The sequence below is a fragment of the Varanus komodoensis genome, unplaced genomic scaffold, assembly GCF_004798865.1.
Source record: "Varanus komodoensis strain SLA01 unplaced genomic scaffold, ASM479886v1 scaffold79, whole genome shotgun sequence".
NCBI lineage: Eukaryota > Metazoa > Chordata > Lepidosauria > Squamata > Varanidae > Varanus > Varanus komodoensis.
This window is the reverse complement of record NW_025336467.1, coordinates 2678939-2702891: the sequence shown is the minus strand read 5'-3', so window position 1 is coordinate 2702891 and position 23953 is coordinate 2678939. Positions and strand designations below refer to the sequence as shown.

Sequence of the window (23953 nt, the reverse complement as noted above, 5' to 3'; positions counted from 1 at the left end):
GGACACCTAGGTTCAAACCATGGGTGTGAAACTCACTGGGTAATCATGGGCCAGACACTGTACATCAGTCTAACCTTAGCTCAGAGGGTTGAGGATAAAATTGGAATGTACACTGCTTGGAGCACCTTGACAGAAAGGTGGGGTAGAAATAAAATACATAAATAAATATTAATATTTGTTCTGTCGGTGCTCCTGTTCTCGCTGCCTTTATTCATAAGCACCTAATAGTTTTCACCAATTACGTGACCTTAGCATCAGATTTTATTTTATACAAGCGTCAACCATGTTCAAGATATATTATGGTAATGCATTCCATAAATTAAGTTCACTCCAGAAGGCACAGCAACGGCCACGACTGTACTGCTTCAATACAAATCACATCAAAACATTTGTTAACACAAATTCACGCATTCGAATTCTGGAGTGCTACTGGATGTAAACCACAGATCAATTCAGACACCACACTAAATTGTTTTTGAACTTCAACTGAATGGTGGCTTGACAGAAAGTCTGAATTTCAGCTGCTGAGGTATGGGGATGAGTCAGGTTTGGAAGACCAGCTCCTTTTTCATTCTCATTTATAGTTACTTCAAGAACCACAATAATCTTGATACTACAGAAAGGGTCTCTCAGCCCCATAGATTAAAATTTGACCAGACCAATCAACAGGCTAAAATTAAGTTGTGCTGATAAAACTTCCAACTAAACAAATTAAATAAGTCAGTTACTTTCCCAGATCAACAATCGAGAAGAAAAGAATTACTCAAAAATTATTTGCCCTTTCCTTCTGCCCCATCTATCAGAAAACCAATTTGTAAGAGAAGAATTCTACTCCACTAAATTAATGAACCCAAGGGATTCTTAAATCCAGGAATCACTGCCTTGACACATTTTTTTAACAAAGTATTTTAAAGGGATTCTATAAACTACAGCCAACCATCCAATCTGTATTCAATTCAACCCTACAGCTATTTCAGTAAACATTGCACCTGAACACTGTCAAGAAAGCTCCTGAATGTTCTTTAAGGATTAAAGCTTGCAAAAGGCATTTAAAAGTGAAAGCGTGCATTTTAATAGAAATGCTATTGCTAGTGCTAGTTCTTAATAACAAGCCTAAGTCACTGCCTATCAAGTTTGGTCCAGGAAGCAAGAATTTCATATGCATCTCTTTTATTATTACATTGATATGCCACTTTTTAACCCTCTGGGAAATAAACCAAAGTGGCTTATATGGGCCACCTCTCCATTTTATCCTCACAACAGCCCTACAGAGTAGGGAAGGAAAGGCAGTGACTGGACCAACATCGCCCACTAAGCTTCAGGGCTGAGTGGGGACTAGAACCCAAATCTCCTGAGTCCCAGTTCCAGACTCTTAACCACTACCCCACACTGGCTCATTGGTACATGCAGGTATTACCTGGACTCCATTCTCACTAACCCTTAATAGCTGTCTTAACTGTAGTTTCATGATTACATTTGAATGCTGTACTTAAACTATGGTTGAGAATAGGTTTCCCCAAGCTGGTGCCCTCCAGATGTATCGGCCAGCAACTCCTCATACCCAGTGAGCACAGCCAAAAGAACAAAATACACCAACTTGTTTTACCGTATTAGGACAAGCATTTCAACCTTTCAGAATGACGGAAAAACTTCCCCAAAGCCAGGAAACAACCAAGCATTCCTGTGATCAGAGAAAGGTGGTGGGGCTGAGGGAAGAGGGCCGAGTCTTCTGGACACCAGAAGGTTGGCTTGGAAGCCCAGGAGTAGCAGAACTGGCCCTCACACCTAAGGCATTGCACCTGTTTTAAATCAACAAAAAGTTTATGATGGGTTTCTCCTTGCACACATCATCCAGGGGGACTGAACTAAGCTCCACAAACTACTTGGCTTCCTCTACCTTTTCGAGACCTTTCAGCATCATTGAGTCAATGCACCACAGGCCACTCTGGTCCCTATTAACGCGTTCGGACAGCACAGTGGAGCCCAGAGACCCGGCAGCCTTGAAACCAGCTGCCTGAACATGAGCAAGGTGCTGCGGTGGGATGGCAGGAATACGTACCAACTGGTGAATGCTATCGATGGCTCGGTTGTACTTGTCACAAAGTCTTTGCATGCTTTCAAAGCTGAAAAAATGGGAGGGGAAAAAACAAGTTAATCAGCTGGGCAAACATATGTTCCCCTAAGGTCTTGGGGGGGCCTGTACAGTGACATACATTCCTCAGAAGCCAATAACAAAAATGATGTCCCATTCTCGATGCGACTCCCCAGTCCTCCTTTTCTGGAAAACATTCCGGTGCCCTGGATCAACTGGGATCAACAGCTCTGACCTGACAGAGCTAGAAGTATGCCATGACATCTTCATGCACTGTAGATACATATCAGAAATACCCCAGTGTGTGTTCCCCATCCGCCATCGTCATTAGAACGGGATATTCAGCTGAAAGATTTGACTGGGAAATGAATCATTCAATCCTCCACATGCCTATTCAGCTTAAGGATGCAACCCACTGCATGTTTCAACAGAAAAAGGCCTACAACTTCCAGCACACCCTAATCAGACTTGCTGGCTAGGGCATGCTGGGAGTTGTAGGCCTGTTTTCTGCCTAAATATGCAGAGGGTTGTGCCTTAGGTCCCTCTGCATTTCATGGGGCTTGCTCCTGGGTGCTCTGGAATGGAACTGCAGCATTAATACTGTTTAAAATGTTACTGTCCAGCACAGGGCTGGGGTGTGAAAGGGAAACCTGTGATCATCCAGATGTTGACAAGCAACGGATCCTACCAGCTGCTGCCAGCAAGGGTCAGGAATAGCAGAAGCTGCAACCCAGCAACACCTGGAGGGCTATCGTTTTCTTCCTCTCCACCCCCTCCCTTTCAGAACATCCAAAGTTTTGATGTAAAAAGTTGCTTACTTGGAAAAACTGCAAGATGTGACAAGTCACCAGCAAGCGCATTTGTCTGTGCTTTGGGAATCCAAATACACACTGGTTTAATCATGTTCTGCCCCAATTACTGCAAAGCAGTTTTTAGAGCAAAAATGATGTGTGAGTGTCGTGCTAAGCCCTCCCTCAGCTTGCCTCCCAGCATCTGTCTTCCCCTCAAGGCTATGAGAAAATATAATTAAATAAGTAAAAATGGGATAATTTAGCTGTTCAGAAAACACACATCTTAATACGGCATTTTTTTAATCCAGTGCTCTCCAGGCAGGCTGGAGGACAGCCCTCATCATCCCCAGCCAGAAGACTGTCTTAGTGCTGATGAAGACTCCTAGAGGACACACCATCTGAGCAAAAGAAGGGAGCCCACTGACCTCTGGATGTTGGAGGCCGCCCATGTGGTTGGCAGGCCTAACGGTCCTTTTTTAACCAGGAAACTTAACACATGGCGAACGGACAGATTAAAGAATCATCTCAGGACAGGGAGAAGGGAAGGGAAGGGAAGGGCCAGGCCACCGGCGATCACATGCCCATTGCATAATCAGATTTCCAGCTTCAACTCAGGGAGATGTTTAGTGTGCAGTTTTGCCAAGGCAGCACGGGAGAGAACTCGGATATGTCAGCAGTTTCAACAGTTATAAACTTGTCTTTGTGGTGGCACAACCACCAATCGGCTTGCTCGGTCTCAAGGACATGTGGCCCGCACGACTTCTGTCACTCTGTGGTGTTTGCACTTTCAAAAGGTATCCCTGGGATACCTCCTTTGCATACATGGCATGGCAGTTCTTCTGTCGGAAAATCCCGACAGCCTGTTTACCTTTTGCAATAAGAACACAGGGACATAACATTTGTTTCATCCACTGAATGATGCTTGCCACCTATTGCTGATTCCTGCTAGGCTTTATAAACCCCAAAGTCTGCAAGTTTTAAAGAGATAGCCACGGAGGCAGGGCTATTTCTTAAACCACCCCCAGGCTCCTGCCAGATGGGACCGTGGTGCTTAGGTCCCAGAAGATGCAGGTTTGAAGACCTGCTAATCTATGAAGCTCAGTGCGCAGTCCTGGGCTAGCCACTCTCTCTTCACCTAGCTGATTTTACAGGGTGTTTCTAAGAATAAACTGGGGATAGGAGAACCATGGAAGAAGGGATGCAGAAGCAACCAGGTGCTGGAACAAGAAGATAAATGGGAGCATTTACGGGCCCGATGCTAAAGGGGGAGGAGTGATAACTAGAAAGGAAGGATGGTGGTGCAAAACAAGAGAATCCTGTGATTTGCAGAAATGTTTTAAAAACTCATTTAAATAAAGTAAGTCCAAGCAGGCAACCTCCCCACAACCCCACTCAAACCAATGGCACCTGGGCTTTACCCCGCCGTTCTAAAGTGATGGAAGCTTGAGGGTAGAGAATTTCTAAGGCCACGCACCACACAGTTCTGGTACTGAGATTCCTAGGCGTATCAGTCTTCCATTCTAGGTGTGTGCCTTCTGCACCAAGCTCCAGGGTTGTAGGAAAGAACAAGCAGACCCTGCAAGCCGAAACCTGCCCACCCCTCCATGACATTCACCCACAGCAAGGGAAAAAACCCCATAGAGGGAAATCCTTATGGACTGATTTATGATTATTGCAGGCATCACAGAGGTGCAGCTTCTGCCTTGCCAGGGGAGGGTCTCATTATCTGGTGCAATCATTGACAAATGGAAGGACGTTAACAAATGCCCCACAGACAGAACTGCAGGGCTCTGACAGGTTTAACCCATGAGGATCTGGAATGGATTAAAGTGCCTGCCCTCTTGGGAACAAGCACCCTTGAAGCAACATGAAGCAACGCACACTGGGCTGTGAATAGGCACCCCCACCATGCTGGAAAGGCCACAAAGTCCAGCCAGTTAATATTTAATGCAAGTCCTTGATTAGGTTAAACTTGGCGTGCCAGATTTAGCATTTTCTTCGCCCACTTGTGCAGGAGAGCTACTATTGCTCAAAAGCAAAAATGAGAGGACGCATGCACAAACCACAACGCTCTGCAGTTCAGCAATTAGGGCCAAGGTCCAAGCAGTGAAGCAATCGGCTTGTGGCTAACATTGCTGACGTGCCAAATGGCCAACAGTTTAGGGTGGAAGGAGTGGGGAAAGAAAGAAAGAAATATGCTGCTAGATGCTGTGAGTGGTAATGGAGCACTTAGTTCCTTACTTCATGAGTGGTAAATTCATATCTAGACTCAGTTCAAGGTGCTGATTATTAATTTTAGGGCTCTAAGTATCAGAACATGCTTTAGTGCTCTACAGGGCGATGGAATTTAGCCGAATTTACTAGAATTAAACCAAATGTTAAATCCATCCCACAATATTTTTCCTTCATACAGCCTAGGTATTTAACTTAAAATCTCTGAGGAAAAAAATGAAAGAATACTTAATGTGGTTTAAATGTAATATCACATAAACATTTCTACTAGAACATGTAAGAGAACAGTGCATTTCCTTTATATTCGTTACTTTCAAGGGAGAAATGCCAAGGTACAAAAACTTAGCATCTCACATTAAGTCACCATTCCTCTAGTTCGACTCATCCACTGAGGGCACCGGAGACACCCTGTTCTGCTCTTACTGCTTAACTGTTTGTTCTCTTGCCCACTGAGACATATGCATTCTCTCACATACTCACAACCAATGTAAAAACAGAACTAATGATGAAAACACAAGCAAAACAGATAAAAACACAGATAAGAGACACAGCAGCAAGATTAAAAACTAACCACTTGGCAATTAACTGAAAAATACACATGTGGAAGGCATTTCACGGGCTGGATCATCCTCTGAGAACGATGCCTTCCCCCATGCAAAATCCAACCCAGATATTGGTGAAACACAAAGGAGGGCAGTTGAGTTTTGATATGCACTTCCTCCAAAGTACTGCTACTTTTACCAAACATGCAGAGCACTAAGCCCAATCAAGCTGAAATGCCTAAGTTCTCTGTCTGCGGTGATATGTCTGAAGGATGTTAGCATATTTGGCTGCATTGTAAGCACAACTGGGCACATCACACACTGGTTGTGTTCATACATCAAGATGTGCCAAGATTATGAGCTTATTCTGGCTTACCAAACATGAATAACACATTCAGCTCATAAATAAAGCTGGTCTGTACTTCCCTGTCAAACAAGCAAGAAGAACCAAGTAGAAATAGCCTACTGGGACATCCACATGCTTCCAAACAAACCAGGGTTGTAAACCGACAAGAAAGCCTGGAATAAACTTTCAACAGATCTTGATCTGTTCATGTAAAAAGGGCTACACAAAGGCTTGACGCATTAGCACATGGCTCATTCAGGGGAAGCCAGGAATCTTGGCTTACCATTGTGTATAAACACAGCCACTGCATTTATAACCTACAAACACAACACAGCACAACTCAGGCAATCTGGTTTCTAGTCCCTGCTCAGCCATGGAGCCAGCTGAGTGACTCTGGGCCAGTCACAGACTCTCAGCCCAGCCTACCTCACAGGGTTGCTGTTGTGATTGAGAGCAGGAGGGGAGAACGATGTAAGGTGCTTTGAATTTGTTATAAGGGAAAAGCAGGATATAAATATAATAGGTAGAATCATAGTCGACTTGGAAGGGGCCATGAAGGCCATCAGGTCCTCTGCTGTTGTAGGACACCATGTTACACCATCCCACTGAAATGGCTGCCCAGTTTCTTTGTTAACGTCTCCAGTATGGGAGAAATATTCATATTCACTTTTAACGCTGCTTCCAACATCAGAGGCCCGGTCTATCTGCCTCTCGCTTGTCAAGCACTGAATTACTCTATCTTGCCCGGTTGTCACTGCTGCTTAACCTTTCTTTTCATAATTATATCCACAATTCACAAGGCCTATTTAAGCATGCTTCATGTAGCCCTGGTAGAGCAGGTAGCTCCAGGGGAGAAGTAGCCAGAGTCTTCCACTCACCTTTTAGTATCATAGTCAATTAACACATAGTTTTCCATAGCAAGTTTGAGGTCTGGAATTTCTTCGCAGACCCACCTGAAAAACAAACACGAGAATAAATACCTGGTGCAAACAAATCCCTTGTGAACCCCACCTGTTTTCTTTCCTGTCCTTTTTTAAAAGGTCACTTGCCTGTCCAAATATATTTAAGAACTGTCATTTACAGCTTCCTGGTAGCCTTGAAAACAGAGACTCAGTTCTAACATAATGGCGATTCCTGGATTACTTAACCCAATCAATTCACTACCTGGAGTTTGGCTGTCACTGTGAAAGGGGAGGCAGTGAGCACATGCCCCATCTCAGCCACTTCAGTTCCTGGGCTAAACACCACAAGGAGCAGCTATTACAGGAGAACCCGGTCAAAGGTTACTTGGATGACCCAGAAGCATTCTGACTTGCTACAGGTGAGCAGACTATTTTCAAGCCTGAGACAGATTCAAGCTTCCATTTATACAGTGAGTTTCAAATCCCTTCATGCAACCTTACCTCCTTGAAACCACTGTGTAAAGCATACCAGTATTACTAGACTGCAATAGTAAACACTCACTTATTTTGCAACCTTTCCTGCAGTGCAGAACTTGAAAGGGCATGGATGATGCATCCAGCAGAGCCTAGATGGAATCCCTAGTATTTCTATCTAGGGTCAGAGTGGACAAGCTGTGGTCCTCCAGGTGCTTGAGCTTCTAGCTTCCACAGGCTCTAGCCAGTCAAGCCAATGATGAGGATGAGTTATAGGCCAAAACATCTGGGGGACCACAAGTTGTCCATCCCTAAGCTAAAGAATCGTGTTGAGCTGCGGGAAAGTGGGTAATGCTACGCTACATGGACTGTCTCAGTCAAGGACCACTTAGATTTGGGTGCCACTCAGCAAGAGAGTGCTTGCTTGTTCTGCAAATGGTTTCAGGTTTGATCCCCAGTGCCTCTAGTTAAAAGCAGCCACCAATGGGAAAGGCATCTGCTGAAGACCAGGAGGTCCAGTCAGAGTAGCCAACGCAGGGCAAGCCGAGCAAGAAATGTGGCCTGATGTCTTCCCATGTTCCCAAGTCAAAATGGGCTGAAGAGGGTGGGAGCTGTAGCCCAACGCATCAAGAGGGTGAGGGGCTAGGGAAGGAACCAGGAAGTGGAATCTATTTTTGGTCTCACTGGAGAAACAGATCCAAATTGCAAGATGCTGTGATTACAGAACAAGAATACAATCCTGGACTTCATTCTACATCTCTCCTCTTCACTGTCAGGTGACTCATTCCCTGTAGTCTCCTTGGATGCAGCCCTTATACCTACCGAATTGTCTCAATGATTTCATGAGCAGCATCATGGTGTTTGTCCTGAAACAAAGAACAGCAAAAAGTGACCTCAGGAACACCAGTGGGATGTTGGCCAACAAAGCGCACAACTCTTTACAGACAGGGAAAGTGTAAGGAATTGATTAGGCTCTAGTGGTAGCTAGTCAGTGCACCCTGTTTCCTGCAAAATAAATGCCAGTAATGTTGACTATCACCAGGAGGCTGTGTTAAAAAAAACCTTCATGTCAATGCTGCCAACCTGAATGGATTCTGCTGAGGAATAAATGCTGGCTGCTCCCAGCAGCATGCTTTACTAAAGAACCTACATGCCAGAGCTGACTCAGAGGAACCCTGCTGGATCTGAAGAAAAGCTGATCTAGCCAAGCAACCTGCTTCCCACTCTGGCCAATCTGATGCTTCTGGGAAGTCCACAAGTGGGTCAGACGCACAATGTCTCCATTCACCTTTTCCAGCAGCATGTCAGAGAGAGCCGTCATCACTGGCAGCTCATGGCTGACCTGCCTTCCATATGAAACGACAACCTTAAGAAACCTGATTTAAATCAATGATTTGGATTAGCCTTTTTCTTTGATTTGACCCCTTCATGGATCACTGCCTTGCCGTGGTGAAGGGGTTTGCGCAGTGCAATGAAGTGATGAGCGATGCCATGCAGGGCCACCCAAGACAGGTTATAGCAGACAGCTCTGGCCAAAGGTGATCCCCTGGAGAAGGAAATGGCAACCCACTCCAGGACCCTTGCCATGAAAACCCCATGGACAGTACCAAGGGGCAAAGAGATATGATGCCAGAAGATGAGCCCCTCAGGTCAGGAGGTATCAAATGTGCTACTGGGGAAGAGCAGAGGGCTAGTACTAGTAGCACCAGAAAGAATGAAGCGAGTGGGTCAAAGCCGAAAGGACACTCAGTTGCGGATGTATCTGGTGGTGGAAGGAGAGTCCGATGCTGCAAAGATCTATACTCCATAGGAACCTGAAATGGAAGATCTGTGAATCAAGGTGGTGGCGAAAGGAAAGTCCGATGTTGTAAAGAATAATATTAAGGGAAGAACAATACAAACAATACTATACAATCAAACAATGCAAGAAAGACCTTAACATTCCTGATAACCACAATGGTGTGGTCGCTGGCCTTGAGCCAGACATCCTGGAGTGTGAAGTAAAATAGCCCTTGCGAAGTCTTAGCAACAACGAAGCTAATGAAAGAGAAGGCATTCCGGCTGAGCTATTCAAAATCCTAACAGATGATACAGTTAAAGGGCTACACTCAATATGCCAGCAAATTTGGAAAACTCCACAGTGGCTGCAGGATTGGAAAAGGTCAGTTTACATTCCGATCCCAAAGAAGGACAATGCCAAAGAATGTTCAAACTACCGCACCATTGCACTCATTTCACATGCTAGCAAAGTTATGCTCAAAATCCTACAAGCTGGGCTCCAGCAGTATGTGGACCGAGAACTACCAGAAGTACAGGCAGGATTTTGAAAAGGGAGAGGAACTAGAGATCAAATTGCCAACATATGCTGGATCATGGAGAAAGCTAGGGAGTTCCAGAAAAACGTCTACTTCTGCTTCATTAACTCTGCCAAATTTAGCCTTTGATTGTGTGGATCACAACAAACTGTGGCAAGCTCTTAAAGAGATGGGAGTACTAGACCATCTTATTTGTCCCTCGAAAAACTTCTATGTGGATAAACAAGCAAAAGGGAGAACTATTGGTTGGTTCAAAATTGGGAAAGGAGTATGGCAAGGCTGTATATAATTGCGCTGCCTATTTAACTTCAATACAGAGCACATTAAAGGCAAGAGTACATGAGTCACGAGTGGCCATTAAGATTGCTGGGAGAAATGTCAACAACCTCAGCTGCGCAGAAATAACATACCACTCTAACGGATGCCTGAAATTAGATGACAATACCATACTAATGGCAGAAGCTGAAGAGGAACTAAGGAGCCTCTTGATGCAGGAGGAAGAGGAGAGCACAAATGCTGGCTTGAAATTTAATATTAACAAAACTAAGATCATGGCATCCAGCCCTATCTCTTCCTGACAAATAGATGGAGAAGAAATGGAGGTAGTGAGAGATCTTATTTTCTTGGGCTCCAAGATCACTGCAGACAGGGACTGCAGCCAAGAAATTAAAAGACACTTACTCCTTGGGAGGAAAGCTCTGGCAAATATAGGCAGCATACTAAAAAGCAGAATAATAGAATCATAGAAGAGATGGAAGGGGCCATGAAGGCCATCGAGTCCAGCCTCCTGCTGTTGCAGGACACCAAGTTACACCATCCCACTCAGGTGGCTGTCCAGCTTCTTTGTTAACGTCTCCAGTGCAGGAAAGCCCAGCACCTCTCTAGGCACCTGGTTCCACTGTCTTCTTGCTCTAACGCTGAGGAACCTTTTCCTGATATCCAGTCTGAAACTGGGTTGCTGCAACTTGAATTAATTATTCCGTGTCCTATGCTCTGGCATCACCAAGAAGAGATCTTGACCTTCCTCTTTGGGAAACCCCTTGAAGGACTTCTAGCGAGATATCATGCCCCACTCAGTCTTCTCTTCTCAAGGCTGAATATGCCCAGTTCCCTCAGCCTTTCCTCACAGGGCAGCGTTTCCAAACCCTGCATCATTTTTGACACCCTCCGCCACACCCTTTCTAATTTACCTGCATCTTTCTTAAATCTTGGTGCCCAGGACCATACACATTATTCCAGGTGAGGTCTGACTAGTGAGGAATATAAAGGAACAACTACTCCTCATGATTTGGAAGTAATACTTTTGTTAATGTATCCCAAAATAGCATTTGCCATTTTGGCGGCTACATTACATTGCTGGCTCACATTTAGCCTGTTGTCCACAATTACTCCCAAGATCTTTTTCTTGTTCAGTTCTGTTGAGCCACATATTCCCCATCTTGCATTGATGCCTTTAGTTTCTCTTTCCTAGATAGAGAACTTGGCACTTGTCCTTACAGCATCTCATTCTGTGGCTTTCTGCCCAGTATTCAAGTTTATCAAAATCACTGTGGATCTTCATTCTGTCTTCTAGGATGTTTGCTATTCCCAGTTTTCTGTCATCTGCAAATATGATTCTCTTTCCTTGTACTTCCTCATCTCAATCATTAATAAAGATGTTGAAGAGCACTGGGCCCAGGACTGAACCCTGTGGCACCCCACCCGTTGCCTCCATCCAATTTGAGAAGGTGTCATTGATTGAAGGTGTCTTTGTGTCCGATTTAGCAGCCAATTCTGGATCCACCTATGAGGTTTTCCATCTAGTCCAGTTTTTGCTAATTATCAGAATGTCTTATGGCACTATGTCGAAAGCTTTGCTAAAGTCTAGGTAGATTATGTTCACAGTGTTCCCTTTGTCCATTTGGTAAGTTACCCAGTCAAAAATTAGATTAAATTTGTCTGACAGGATTGTTTTTGATAAATCCATGCTGGCTTCTATTAATCATTGCATTATCTTAAAGATGCTTGCAGATGAATTTTTTAATAATTTGCACCAGAATTTTGCACCAGAATTTTTCCAGGGATTGATGTCAGCCTATAGTTACCAGGTTCATCTTTTTTCCCCTTTTTGAAGATAGGGACAACATTAGCTCTTCCCCAGTCACCTGGCACTTCTCCTGTTTTCCAAGATTTATCGAAGATAATAGCCAGTGGTTCTGAGAGTTCCTCCGCTAGCTCTTTTATGACTCTGGGATGAAGTTCATCACGCCCTGGAAATTTGAAAGTGTTTATTCCACCTAGGTATTCCTTGACCATTTGCCTGTCCATCTTGAGCTGCCATATCTCACTTCCAGCTGGAACTTCCTCTTGATTGCAGATTTCCCTGTGGGAGAAGACGGAAGCGAAGTAGGGATTGAGCGCCTCTGCCTTTTCTTTGTCATCTGTTGTCACTCTGCCATCCACTTTAAGTAGCTGGACACCCTTCTCTTCCTCATGTCTTTTGTTCTGGATGTATCTGAAGAAGGCTTTCTTGTTGTGCTTCGCATCCCTTGCTTGCTATTCTTAGTTCATTCTCTGCTTCAGCCTTCCAGATGCAAGTCCTGCAATTCCCTGCTATTTGTTTATATTCTTCTTTCGTGGTCTGGTCCTGCTTCCACTTCCTGTACATGTTCTTTTTTTCTTTCAGGCTGACACTTAACCTTCTGTGGAGCCACGTGGGCTTCCTCTGCTGTCTTCCACACTTTTTTCTTGATGGAGTTGTTCATAGTTGTGCTTTGAGAAGCTTCTTTTTCAAGATTTCCCACCCCTCTTGGACACCTTTCCACTTGCCATGTGTTGCTTATCGTTTTTCTGAGTTTCTTAAAGTCGGCTTTCTTGAAGTCCAGGATGCTTGCTTGGCTCCATCTACCCTTTGTCTCCTTCACAATTGAGAATTCAGGTATCACAGCGTCACGTTCCCCCAGAGTCCCCATGGTTGTTATTTTGTCCACCACCCCTTCCCTGTTAGTTAGCATTAAATCGAGGGTGCTGATCCTCTCATTCCTTCCTCTACTTTCTGCTGGAGGAGATTGTTGGCACCACATGTCAGGAATCTCTTGGTGGGGCCATGCTTGGCAGAATTCATCTCCCAGAATAAATCAGGGAAACTGAAGTCCTCCATAATGACATCTTGGAAATGCTGGTGAGTTGCTATTCAAAGGTTGCATCCTTGTCCTCTTTTTGATTGGGTGGATGGTGATGCATGCCAATAACTGTGTTTTTCTTTCTTTCTTTCTTTCTTTCTTTCTTTCTTTCTTTCGTTCCTTTTTTGCTCCCTTTAAATTTAGCCAGATGCTTTCAATGGGGCTACTAAGTTCCTTTTCTTAAATTTCTGTGCAGATATATGTGTCTCTCACATACAGTGCAACTCCACCTCCCTTTTTGTCCTTTCTATTTTTCTTGAACAGGCTGTACCCATGAATTGTAGAGGTCCAGTCATGTGAGCCACCCCACCAAGTTTCTGTTATTCCTATAAGACCATAATTTCCTTCATGTATTATGAGCTCAAGTTTGTGTTGCTTGTTTCCCATACTCTGGGCAGTGGTGTAGAGACATCAAAGTTCATTCTTGATGTGCTCTGTTTTTCTTTCTACCTTTTTGGGGAGACCGATGCTGGGCCCTGCTTGAGATTTTTTCTCTGCTGAAATATATAAATCTTTGCCAGGTGATGGTATCCCATGCTGGATATCTCCCTCCCCTGTAGGTTTTAGTTTAAAGCTCTCCTGATGATGTTTTTCATGTGGTGGCCGAACACCTGCTTCCTGTTCTTTGTGAGGTGCAGGCCTTCATATGTCAATAGTCCATCTTCCAGGAAGCTGAGCTTGTGGTTCCAGAATCCAAATCTCTGTTTAAGGCACCGCCATCATAGCCAGTCATTCACTTGAAGGATTTTTCTTTATCTAACAGTTCCTCTTTCACATACTGGTAGGCTTGAGGAGAAGACTATCTAGGCCCCAGTGTTTTTTATTTTCCTCCCTAGAGCTTTGAAGTCTGATGTTATTTCAGCAAAATTTCTTATAGCAGTGTTGTTAGTTCCCATGTGAAAGAGAAGGAAGGGGTATTTGTCAGTGGGTCGTACGAGTTGTGTGAACTTGCTGGTTATATCTTGAACCTTGGCACCAGGGAGACAGCAAACTTGGCGTTTCTCTGGGTCATCGCGACATACATATTCTTCCATTCTGCGCAAGAGGGAATCTCCCACAACTAGCACTCACCTCCTTCTGTTGAAAATTTTGCTGTCTTTTTCCTTGTTTGATTGGCCATTTGTCTGTAAAAGAGTTTTTTAGTGTGTTGTGTGGTTCTTTTACAGTGGGTTTCCCACACGTCTCTTCCTCAAGCAACTCGAAGCGGTTCGATAGTTCCACTGCTTCCATGGGCACGGAGTGTTTTCTAGCTCTTCTGCATCTGTCAACCTCTTCCTGTGAGTTTTCTCATTTTCCCTTCTCTCAGGGTTTTCCTCTGCCTCCTCTGCTTGCAGGTGCTCTTCTTCCTTCTGGACTACACCTACATTTTGCAGCTCCTCCACTCTGTCCAGAAGCTCTTTGTTTTCTTTTATTGTCCAGAGGATGGACATGTGCTGCTCCAGTGCTCTCACGTTTTCCTGTCATAGGGGTACGAGTGTGCGGCAGCTGCAGTTGTTGCAGGCCACCACTGTGGAGTCTTCTTGGTGCTTTGCTTGAGCCACCAAGTGCAGCAGGGGATTTAAGGTAAAAATAAGGAAGAGAAGCAAAACGGGGGGAAATGTTAGGGATCTCCTCCTGGACTTCCTCCGCCGAACTCCTGTTGGCTCTCTCTGTTCACTCGCTCCCTGGAAGCTTGGTTTCTTGTATCCCAGAGGCCCTAGACCAGTTGGGGCAGCTTGCCCTGATGTGCTCTGTTCTGCTTGGACTCAGGAACCAGAATGAGAGATCACCCTGCTCACAAAAGTGCGTATAGTCAAGGCTATGGTTTTCCCAGTTGCAAAGTATGGCTGTGAGAGTTGGGCCATAAGGAAAACCGAACGCCAAAGAACTGAGGCCTTTGAATTGTGGTGCTGGAGGAGACTCCTGCAAGTCCCTTGAACTGCAAAGAAATCAAATCTGTCAATCTTAAAGGAAATCAGCCCTGACTGTTCTTTCGAAGGTCAGATACTGAGGCTGAAGCTCGAATACTCTGGCTACTTAATGAGAAAAAAGGACTCCCTGGAGAAGACCCTGATGCGGGGAACGATGGAAAGCAAAAGAAGGAGGGGACAGTAGAGGATGAGGTGGCTGGATGGAGTCACTGAAGCAGTCTGCGTAAACTTAAGTGGACTCCGGGGGATGGTGGAGGACAGGAGAGCCTGAAGGAACGTTGCCCATGGGGTCGGGCATGACTTTGCATCTAAACAAAAACAAAAACCAGTGATTTGAATCTCTGAAACACATCATCAATCCTGATCAGGGTGGGAAGTGGCGTATTTACAACAGTTACAAATGATTCCATAAAATAAAAATATGGGCTACGGTGCTGGAATATCAAGAGGAAGAGATGAGCCCATCACATCGGCAGCTTATTTTTGCCATCTCTTGAGGGCTTATACAAATACTTTTAAAGGTTTCGCTGCATCTGCCTCTATAAACTGTAGCTCTCTCTTACCTGGTGCATTCTGCAAGGATTGGTCTACAAATCCCATCATTCTCAGTAAACATAGCTGGTGGCGATTCTCAAAGGCCATGTTATTTGGGAATGATGGGAGCTGAAATCCAGCTGATTTGGTGGGAACACCAGTCCAGCAGGGAAGGCTACTGGTTATTGGTTTGTTTGTTTGCTTGCTTAATCCTCCAACCCCAATTCAGTTTTCAATAGTATTAACAATATTTATAAATTGGTTCTAATTTGGAGCAAAAATTAGCCCTAGGTTTCCATACACAGCACACAGACGTGACAACAAGCAGGTGGTGATTGTAATCAGCGGGATCTTCAGCCACTCCATTGCCTTGTTCTACCCCAAGAGGACTCACATGGTTTGCCACAACTTTTTCAAGTAAGAATTCATGACGATCTAATTCCAGAGTAGCCGTGGCAATCTGATACCACGAACACGCCAGGCATGTGCACACAGAGAAATGGCACGCAGGTCAGAACACACATGAAACTATACCCTCAGTTACCATATGTGTGCACATGGGGGATGTACATTAACAGTACGGCTGAAAGGCAAGATGTAGGAACATTCTAGAGCTGTATAAAGTAATATACGTACAAGAGAGTTACGCAGATGATTCCTAAGAGAAGCAACCGTCTTATCCAGCATTTTGAAGCATTGCAGCTTGCAATACATGGTATGTAGAAGGGATGCAGGATGTCTGCCCAGTGAGTCTGAGCCAGCCAGCTGATGGGGTCAACCCAAGATCCTCCTTAGGGGCTGGAGGCCAAGTCCCTCTCCTGGAGAGACCAGTGGGAATGCAGAAGTCTGGAGATCAAGCCAGATCTGGGAGGAGGGGCCGCTCAGTGATGGCTGGGTTACTTCACACTGCGTGTGCCACCCCCCACCCCCTGCTGTTAGAATAGCACACAAAACAAGGCACGTGGTTGGTGCTGGGAGAAGAGGCTGGTCCTTCCAGTGCCAGTTGAGTAACCACTCCATGCTGAAGGGGGCACGGAACTCTGCAGCTCAGCAGAGAAAGCCCAGATGAGCAGGACAAAGGGGTGCCCACGGGATGCTAGCCAGCTCACACTGGAGGGGGACAGTTCGGTCCTCCACCTCATTCTGGTTCTGTGCTCCTTGTCTGTGATCTGGTCCAAGTGAGCATCACAGTCTCGCCATCATTTATTTATCGAAATATGCCAAACCCACTTTTCAGTATTTTCAAGGCGTCGTGCAACACAAGACATGTATTTGTTTTTAAAAGGCAAAACTGGAGGAATAGTGGCAGGTTGATAGCCAGCTACTGCCCAGCACAGGCCCTGAAAGCTTAGAGCAGGAGTGCAAATCCTGCAGTTCTCAAGGTTTTGTGGAACTCCTTCAGCCTGGAGTAGCAGTCCCAGCAAAAGCTGGAGGGAGACACATATCTTAACGTCACAAAAGAAGTACTTTAGATAGCATTGAGAATGCACTCATAGGCGCAACCTGTCCATTATGGCAAGAGAAGGGGTTCCAAAGTCCTGCTTCTGCAGCAGCAAGCACTAAAAGGACACGCAGGTGGCATACCTGTAACTAGTTCTTCGAGTGCTCTTCTCCGCATTCACATATATGGGTGCTGAGCCTGTGCAGTGCCTCATTCAAGAAGATTTTTCTAGCTTAGCCCAGAACTCCCCACAGGAGCCCCACCCACTTCTGCCCTATATAACAGGCGGGCTCCCGCCATTTGTCAGCTCCACTTGAGACCAATGTTTGCCATCAGATTACACTATCATTGTACTGTGGCATTATATATAATCTCAGTAATGGAGCCACACAGTTGCCATGTCTCATGCATCAGTAATCGCCGGCGTCAGTGTGGGGGCCGGTGGGTGGGTTGTGTGAATGCACAGATGGCCACTCCAAGAACTAGAGTTACAGGTATGCAACCTGCTTTTCTTCATCGTGGTCTCCGTGCATCACACATCTATGGGTGACTGGCAAGCATTACGTCAACAGTGGTGGGAGGTGTTGGGTGTGAGTACAGCGATGCCTCAGCTCACAAATGCCTCAGTTCATGACCAAATCGGGTCGTGAGCAGAAATTTCAGAAAAAAATTGCCTCAGATCATGAATGCTACATCGGGTGACGATCGCAATCGCGCCCGTCTTCCCTGCACAAGTGTGATCACGGTTGTGCTTGGTGAGGGGAGATGGCCGCGATCTTTGTTGCTCTTTGTTGCTCTTTGTCACTTTGTTTCAAATTTTTGTGGATTTAAAAAAAAAAAAAAGTTACAGAACGGATTAACTTTATTTACATTGAACCTTATGGGGAAATTAGACTTGGCTCACAACCAATTTGGGACGCAACCAGAGTCCTGGGATGGATTAAGTCTGTGAGCCGAGGTACCACTGTATAGTCACCATGCATAGCACGTTATTGTACTACTAGCAGTTTGTCAATTATACACATTATCATATCCCAGATACAGTATTATCAATATTATGAAAGGCAGTGTTATGTAAACAGAGTGCATTTATTTTTTATTTTTTGTCCACAGTGTTGTAGTTGCGATGGCTGGAGACCTCACTGATGTTGCAGTTATTGTAGTATGGAGGAAAGAACAGCCCTTCTATAAGAGCAACCCTTCCTCGCTCTAATGTCTAATAAATGTGGACAGTGTAGACCAGGTTACTGCTTTTTAAAAAATTTATTTACAATATTTTTATCCCGTCCATAACAATGTCTCAGGATGGCTTACAAGGTATGTTTAACATAACATCAAAACAGAACAAATACAACAAACATAATAAAATAAAGTGAAATGTGACTAAGCATGATCATTAAAAACCAGTTAAAATATTTAAATACTAAAATGCTGGGCAAGTAAAAAGGTTTTTACCTGGCATCAGAAAGAATATAATGTTGACGCCAGGCAAACCTCTCTGGGGAGTACATTCCACAATCGGGGTGCCACCATGGAGAAGGCCCTCCTCCAGGTATTCGCTCTCCTAACCTCCTTCAAAGAGGGTTCCTAGAGGAGAGTCTCTGCCTCTGATCTTAAAGGGCAGGAGGGGGACATATAGGGAAGAAGACATTACACAGTTCCTCAGTTGGAAGTCCTGAGTGAAGTGCAGTAGCAGTTGATATAGCCCTTGTAGTATGCGCTCGTGGATTGACTGCTAATTGCAAGGAGGAAGTTCATATGCCAACTTGATGTTCTCAACGATCCAACGGGCTAATCTCTGGGGTGTTCCTCTGGAATGGTCCATGTATTTCATGAGGAGGATGGTTTGTTTTGCCAATGTCCTCTGTTCAGAACCGACAGAATGAAAGTGCTCTGCAGATGTCGAGAGTGTGTAGAGTCGTCTCAATGTCCATTCACGGGGAAGGAAGGAATGCTGGTAAGACGATCTCTTGATAAATGTGGAAAGATGAAGACACTTTGGGTAGAAATGAAGGATCAGTTCATAAAACAACGTTGTCTCTATGGAAGGTCAAGTATGGAAAGTCTACTCGTAATGCACAGTTTGCTTGCTCTCCATGCCAAGCTTATGGCCACCAAGAAAGAGACCTTCCAAGACAGCAGCTGGAGATCTACAGTGGCCAGAGGCTTGAATGGAGGCTTCATTAGCACATATGATACTACAGAAAGGCTCCAGGGAGGAACCACAGAACAAGCTGGAGGATGGAGATTCATCAGTCTTTTCATGAAGTGAGAGGGAGTGAGAGAAGACTGTGTGCCCCTCAATCAGTCCGTAGAATGCAGAGATTGTTGACAAATACACCCATACTGATGTGGGTTTTAGTCCAGAAGCATACATCAAGTGCAAGCATTGCAGAATACAGTGGCACCTCCGCTCACAAACGCCTCAGTTCACAACCACATCAGGTCACGAACAAAAATTTCATACAATTTTTGACTTAGGTCGTGAACTCCGCATTGGGTGGCGGCCACGATTGCAGCCATCTCCCCCATCCCAAGTGGGGAGATGGCCACAATCATGCTAGGGATGGGGGGGAGATGGCAAAGATCGTGCCCGTCTTTCCTGCAGGAGCGCACCCGTGATTGCGCCCATCTTTCCTGCAGAAGCACAACCACGATCTTGGCTATCTCCCCCTCCAGCATGATCGCACCCATCTCCCCCCCCCCGCCAGGCGTGCCCACATTCGCGCCCATCTCTCCCTCCCCTCCAGTGCACTGGGATGTCGGGCACATGCAGGGATGACAGGCATGATCACAGTTGTGCTGGGCGGGAGCGGGGGGGTGGAGATGGCCATGATCTTTGTTGTTCTTTGTCACTTTGCTTCACATTTTTCTGGTTAAAAAAATAGTTATAGAACGGATTAACCTTATTTACATTGAACCTTATGGGGAAATTTAACTTGGCCTTCTACCAATTTGGGTCATGACCAGAGTCCTGGAATGGATTAAGTTTGTGAGCCAAGGTACCACTGTATTCAGAACCAATGCAGAAGAGGGACTGATCAAATGGAGTGTAGCAAATTGTTTAAACTTTGCCCATTTGGCGGAATAATATCCTCTCGTGTTGGGTGTATGGAAAGCCGTGAGGATTTGTTGAATGCCAGAGTCTAAGTTTAGTGTGCTTGTCATGCATTAGTCATGAGTGTAATCTATGGTTTGGGTCATTGTCAGATTCGATCCTGTTGGATTCAAGTTCGTCGGATCCAGTGCAGCAGAACCTAAACTAGTTGGGACAGAGGTAGATCTTATTAGATTTGATTGCATTTGATCCCATGTAGTATGGTCCTGAGCATTCCATCTGCAGGTAATCAGAGTTGAGACAGAACAGAGTAACAGGGTCAAGGATGGCACAGACGGTACGGTATAGATTGGCTTGATGGACTAAGTGTGTGTTCATTTTGAATATTCTGAGGCATCTGAATTGGAATCTCGGGATGAGTGATGCTTTTGTGGCTCTGAGTCAGCAAGTCCAGTATATGGGGTAGATGTTTGTTTATGCTGGTGGACAGGTAGTAGGACTGACGGGAACCACGGTTGTCTCGGCCACCATGGGGTGACCAAGATCGCCCAAGTGTGGCCACTCACTGGTTCCTGTGATGAGGTGATGCAGTCAGAATGCATAAAAGAATGTCCTGTTCCAACATAGGCAGAAGGTGTCCCCCTTCGATCCCTGCTCTTGAACAATAATATCTGCAGACCAAGTTCCACTCCATAGCAAATAGGTCTATTGACGGCCAGCTCCAAACCCTGAAAATGTCTTGTGAACACTCAACCAGTGAGTTCTACTTGTGTGGTTGATATGCCGATCAACTTAGGGCATCCACCATGAAACTGCGAATGGATGGCCACAAGAGTGATGTTGTGAATAATGCACCAATCCCAAATTTTGAAGGTGAGACATGCAAGAGTCGATGACTTCTTTCCTCTCTGTTTGTTGATGTAAAACCCCGCTGTGGTGTTGCCCGAGTTAACCTGGACATGGTTGCCAGAGAGGACAGTTTGGAAGGCTATGAGTCCTTTGAAAAGCACTAACAGTTCTAGATAGTTGATGCGTCACCTTCATTCTGCTGCTGACCATGTTCCCTGGATCATGAGTCCCTCAGAATGGGGGCCCCAGCCTGTGAGTGACATGTCCGTGGTGGTAATGGTGGCCATCGGTTCCACCAGCTGGAATGGAAGTCCTTGTGACAGATGCATCTCTCATGCCCACCACATGAGGCTGGCAGATACTGTGATCAGAACAGCAAGTTCTGTTCTGGATGGAAGGTCTTTAGGAACCATAACCGCAGAGGTTGCATGTGCAGCCTGGCAAATTGTACCATAGACACCGTCGATGCTGTGTGTCCGAGTAGTTGTTGAAATTGTCACGCCGACACTCTCAAGTTGGATCTGATGGCTGACGCTGAGCGTAACAGTTTGTCCATGTGGTCTTTTGACAGATGTGCCTGAGCTGATTGAGAGTCCAGCACCACTCCAATGTACAGAATGGACTACGTAGGAATGAAAACAGATTTCGCTGCATTAATACATAAGTCCAATTCCTGCAAAGCAAGAATGCTGCCGTTTATGGACTTCGTTAACGATTGCTTAGAACCAGCCACGATCAGCCAATAATCCAAGCAAGGGCAGATGTGTACGCCTTTGAGTCTTAAATGGGCACACACCAGTGCCACATACTTAGTGTACGCTCTCAGGACAGTGGATAATCTGAATGGCAGCATCATGAACTCACAGGACTCTGTTTTGCTCTTATACCATAGAAAGTGTCAGTAATTGGAGTGCACAGCAATATGTAAATAAGCGTCCTTCAAGTCTGTGGAGGCAAACCAACCTCCCTCCCTTAATAGCAGCATTATAGATTGAAGAGAAACCATGCAGAATTTCTTATGGTTGATGTATTGGTTTACTCTTCTTAAGTCTAATATCAGCCACCAAACACTCTTTTTTCAGTACCATAAACGAGAGTAAAACCCACGTTTAAGCTTGGATTGACGCACTGGGAGGAAAGTGAAGTAGTAAAGTAGTGATCTCTTCCATCAGAACAGGTGATGGAAAGGTTGTGCAGACCAATCTGAGAGGCGGTAGGGACTCAAACTCAATTTTGCAGTCATCCCTAATGATGGAAAGTGCCCACCTATCAGCTGTGCAAGATTCCCAGGTGGGTATGCGATGGCTCAAACAGTCCCCAAACTGGCAGGTGGTTGATGCTGGAGGCTGATTCACGCAGCCCATCACTGTTGCCCTCTTATCCCCTTCCAGGCGTCTCTTAGGTGGCTGGGGTCTAGGAATATCCCTTCTGCATGGACAACCCTAGGAGTGGCTGGTATACTAGCAGCCTTGGCTACCAGTCTGCTGTCTACTGGACAGAGTTAAATACGGGGTGTGGATGATTCCACAGCCACTTACGCTGATGGGAAGGGTGGAAGCCAATTCCCATCCACCGAGCTGTCACCCTCGCCTTTCAAATGGTGTCCAACCTTTCTTCAGTTCGGGGATGAAAGGGCCCTTTCCATCCAATGACATCAACTATATACGGGAACATGTCTCTTGTGGGAAATTTGTCACCTGAAGAAATGCATGTCAACAGAAGGCTACCACACCCACTAGCGCCCTCCATCATAGTCAACATGGTGGTGCATTTGCTGCTTGGAGAATTGCATGCCCTCAGCTAGGAAGACTCTGGCAAGTTCCCAATGGTGGTCTGAGAAAAACACTGCCAGAGCCTCCATCTTTTGCTATAGAAAGGTCTGGTACCTTCCCATCATCACTTCGTGATTTGAAATGTGGAAGCCCAGGACAATTGCTAAACAGATATGGTGTGCCATTACTTCAAGGTGTCAACCTTCCCTGTTCATCGATGCAGTATGGTCACAATGCTGCCTGCCCCGTGTCAACTCAACAATCATGGACTTCGGGCAGGGATAATGAAGCAAAAAGGAAAGGTCATAGCATCATAGAATAATAGAGTTGGAAGGGGCCATGAAGGCCATTGAGTCCAACCTCCTGCTGTTGCAGGACACCAAGTTACACCATCCCACTCAGGTGGCTGTCCAGTTTCTTTGTTAATGTCTCCAGTGTGGGAGAGCCCAGCACCTCTCTAGGCACCTGGTTCCACTGTTATATTGCTCTGAGCGTGAGGAACCTTTTCCTGATATCCAGTCTGAAACTGGTTTATCGCAACTTGAATTGATTATTCTGTGTCCTACACTCTGGTATCATCAAGAAGAGATCTTTATCTTCCTCTTTGGGAAACCCCTTGAAGGCTAGTGAGATATCATGCCCCACTCAGTCTTCTCTTCTCAAGGCTGAATATGCCCAGTTCCCTCAGCCTTTCCTCACAGGGCAGCGTTTCCAAACCCTGCATCATTTTTGACACCCTCCGCCACACCCTTTCTAATTTACCCACATCTTTCTTAAATCTTGGTGCCCAGAACTGGACACAGTATTCCAGGTGAAATCTGACAAGTGAGGAGTATAGGGGAACTACTACTTCTTGTGATTTGGAAGTAATACTTCTGTCAATGCATCCCAAAATAGCATTTGCCCTTTTGGTGGCTGCATCGGATTGTTGGCTCATGTTTAGCCTATTGTCCACAATTACTCTGAGATCTTTTTCTTGTTCAGTTCTGTTGAGCCATGTGTTCCCCTTCTTGTATCTATGCCTTTGGTTTCTTTTTCCTAGATGGCGGACTCGGCACTTGTCCTTATTCAAGTAGGGACTGAGCACCTCTGCCTTTTCTTTGTCATCTGTTGTCACTCTGCCATCCTCTTTAAGTAGCTGGACACCCTTCTCTTTCTCACGTCTTTTGTTCTGGATGTATCTGAAGAAGGCCTTCTCATTGTGCTTCACATCCCTTGCTATTCTTAGTTCATTTCCTGCTTTAGCCTTCCTGATGCACTTCCTGCAATTCCCTGCTATTGGTTTATATTCTTCTTTCATGGCCTGGCCCCGCTGTCACAGAACCCTTTGAGGAGCCATGTGGGCTTTCTCTGTTATCTTCTACACCTTTTTCCTTGATGGAACTGTCCAGAGTTGTGATCTGAGAATGTTCTTTTTCAAGATTTCCCACTCCTCTTGGACACCTTTCCACTTGCCATGTGTTGCTTATCGTTTTTGTGAGTTTCTTAAAGTCGGCTTTCTTGGAGTCCAGGATGCTTGCTTGGCTCCAGCTAC

General features: G+C 45.4%; 1 protein-coding gene across 6 annotated transcripts in view; it reads right to left on the bottom strand.

Annotated features, from left to right (window-relative positions):
- Positions 1-23953, bottom strand: part of DOT1L (DOT1 like histone lysine methyltransferase) — a 124231-nt gene that overhangs the window by 62193 nt on the left and 38085 nt on the right. For all 6 annotated transcript variants that reach the window (XM_044453385.1, XM_044453384.1, XM_044453389.1 and 3 more), the window contains exons 2-4: positions 8202-8245; positions 6882-6956; positions 2060-2123 (exon numbers count right to left, since the gene is read on the bottom strand). In XM_044453385.1, the coding sequence (XP_044309320.1) occupies positions 2060-2123; positions 6882-6956; positions 8202-8245 (183 nt within the window). The remainder of the gene's footprint in view (positions 1-2059; positions 2124-6881; positions 6957-8201; positions 8246-23953) is intronic.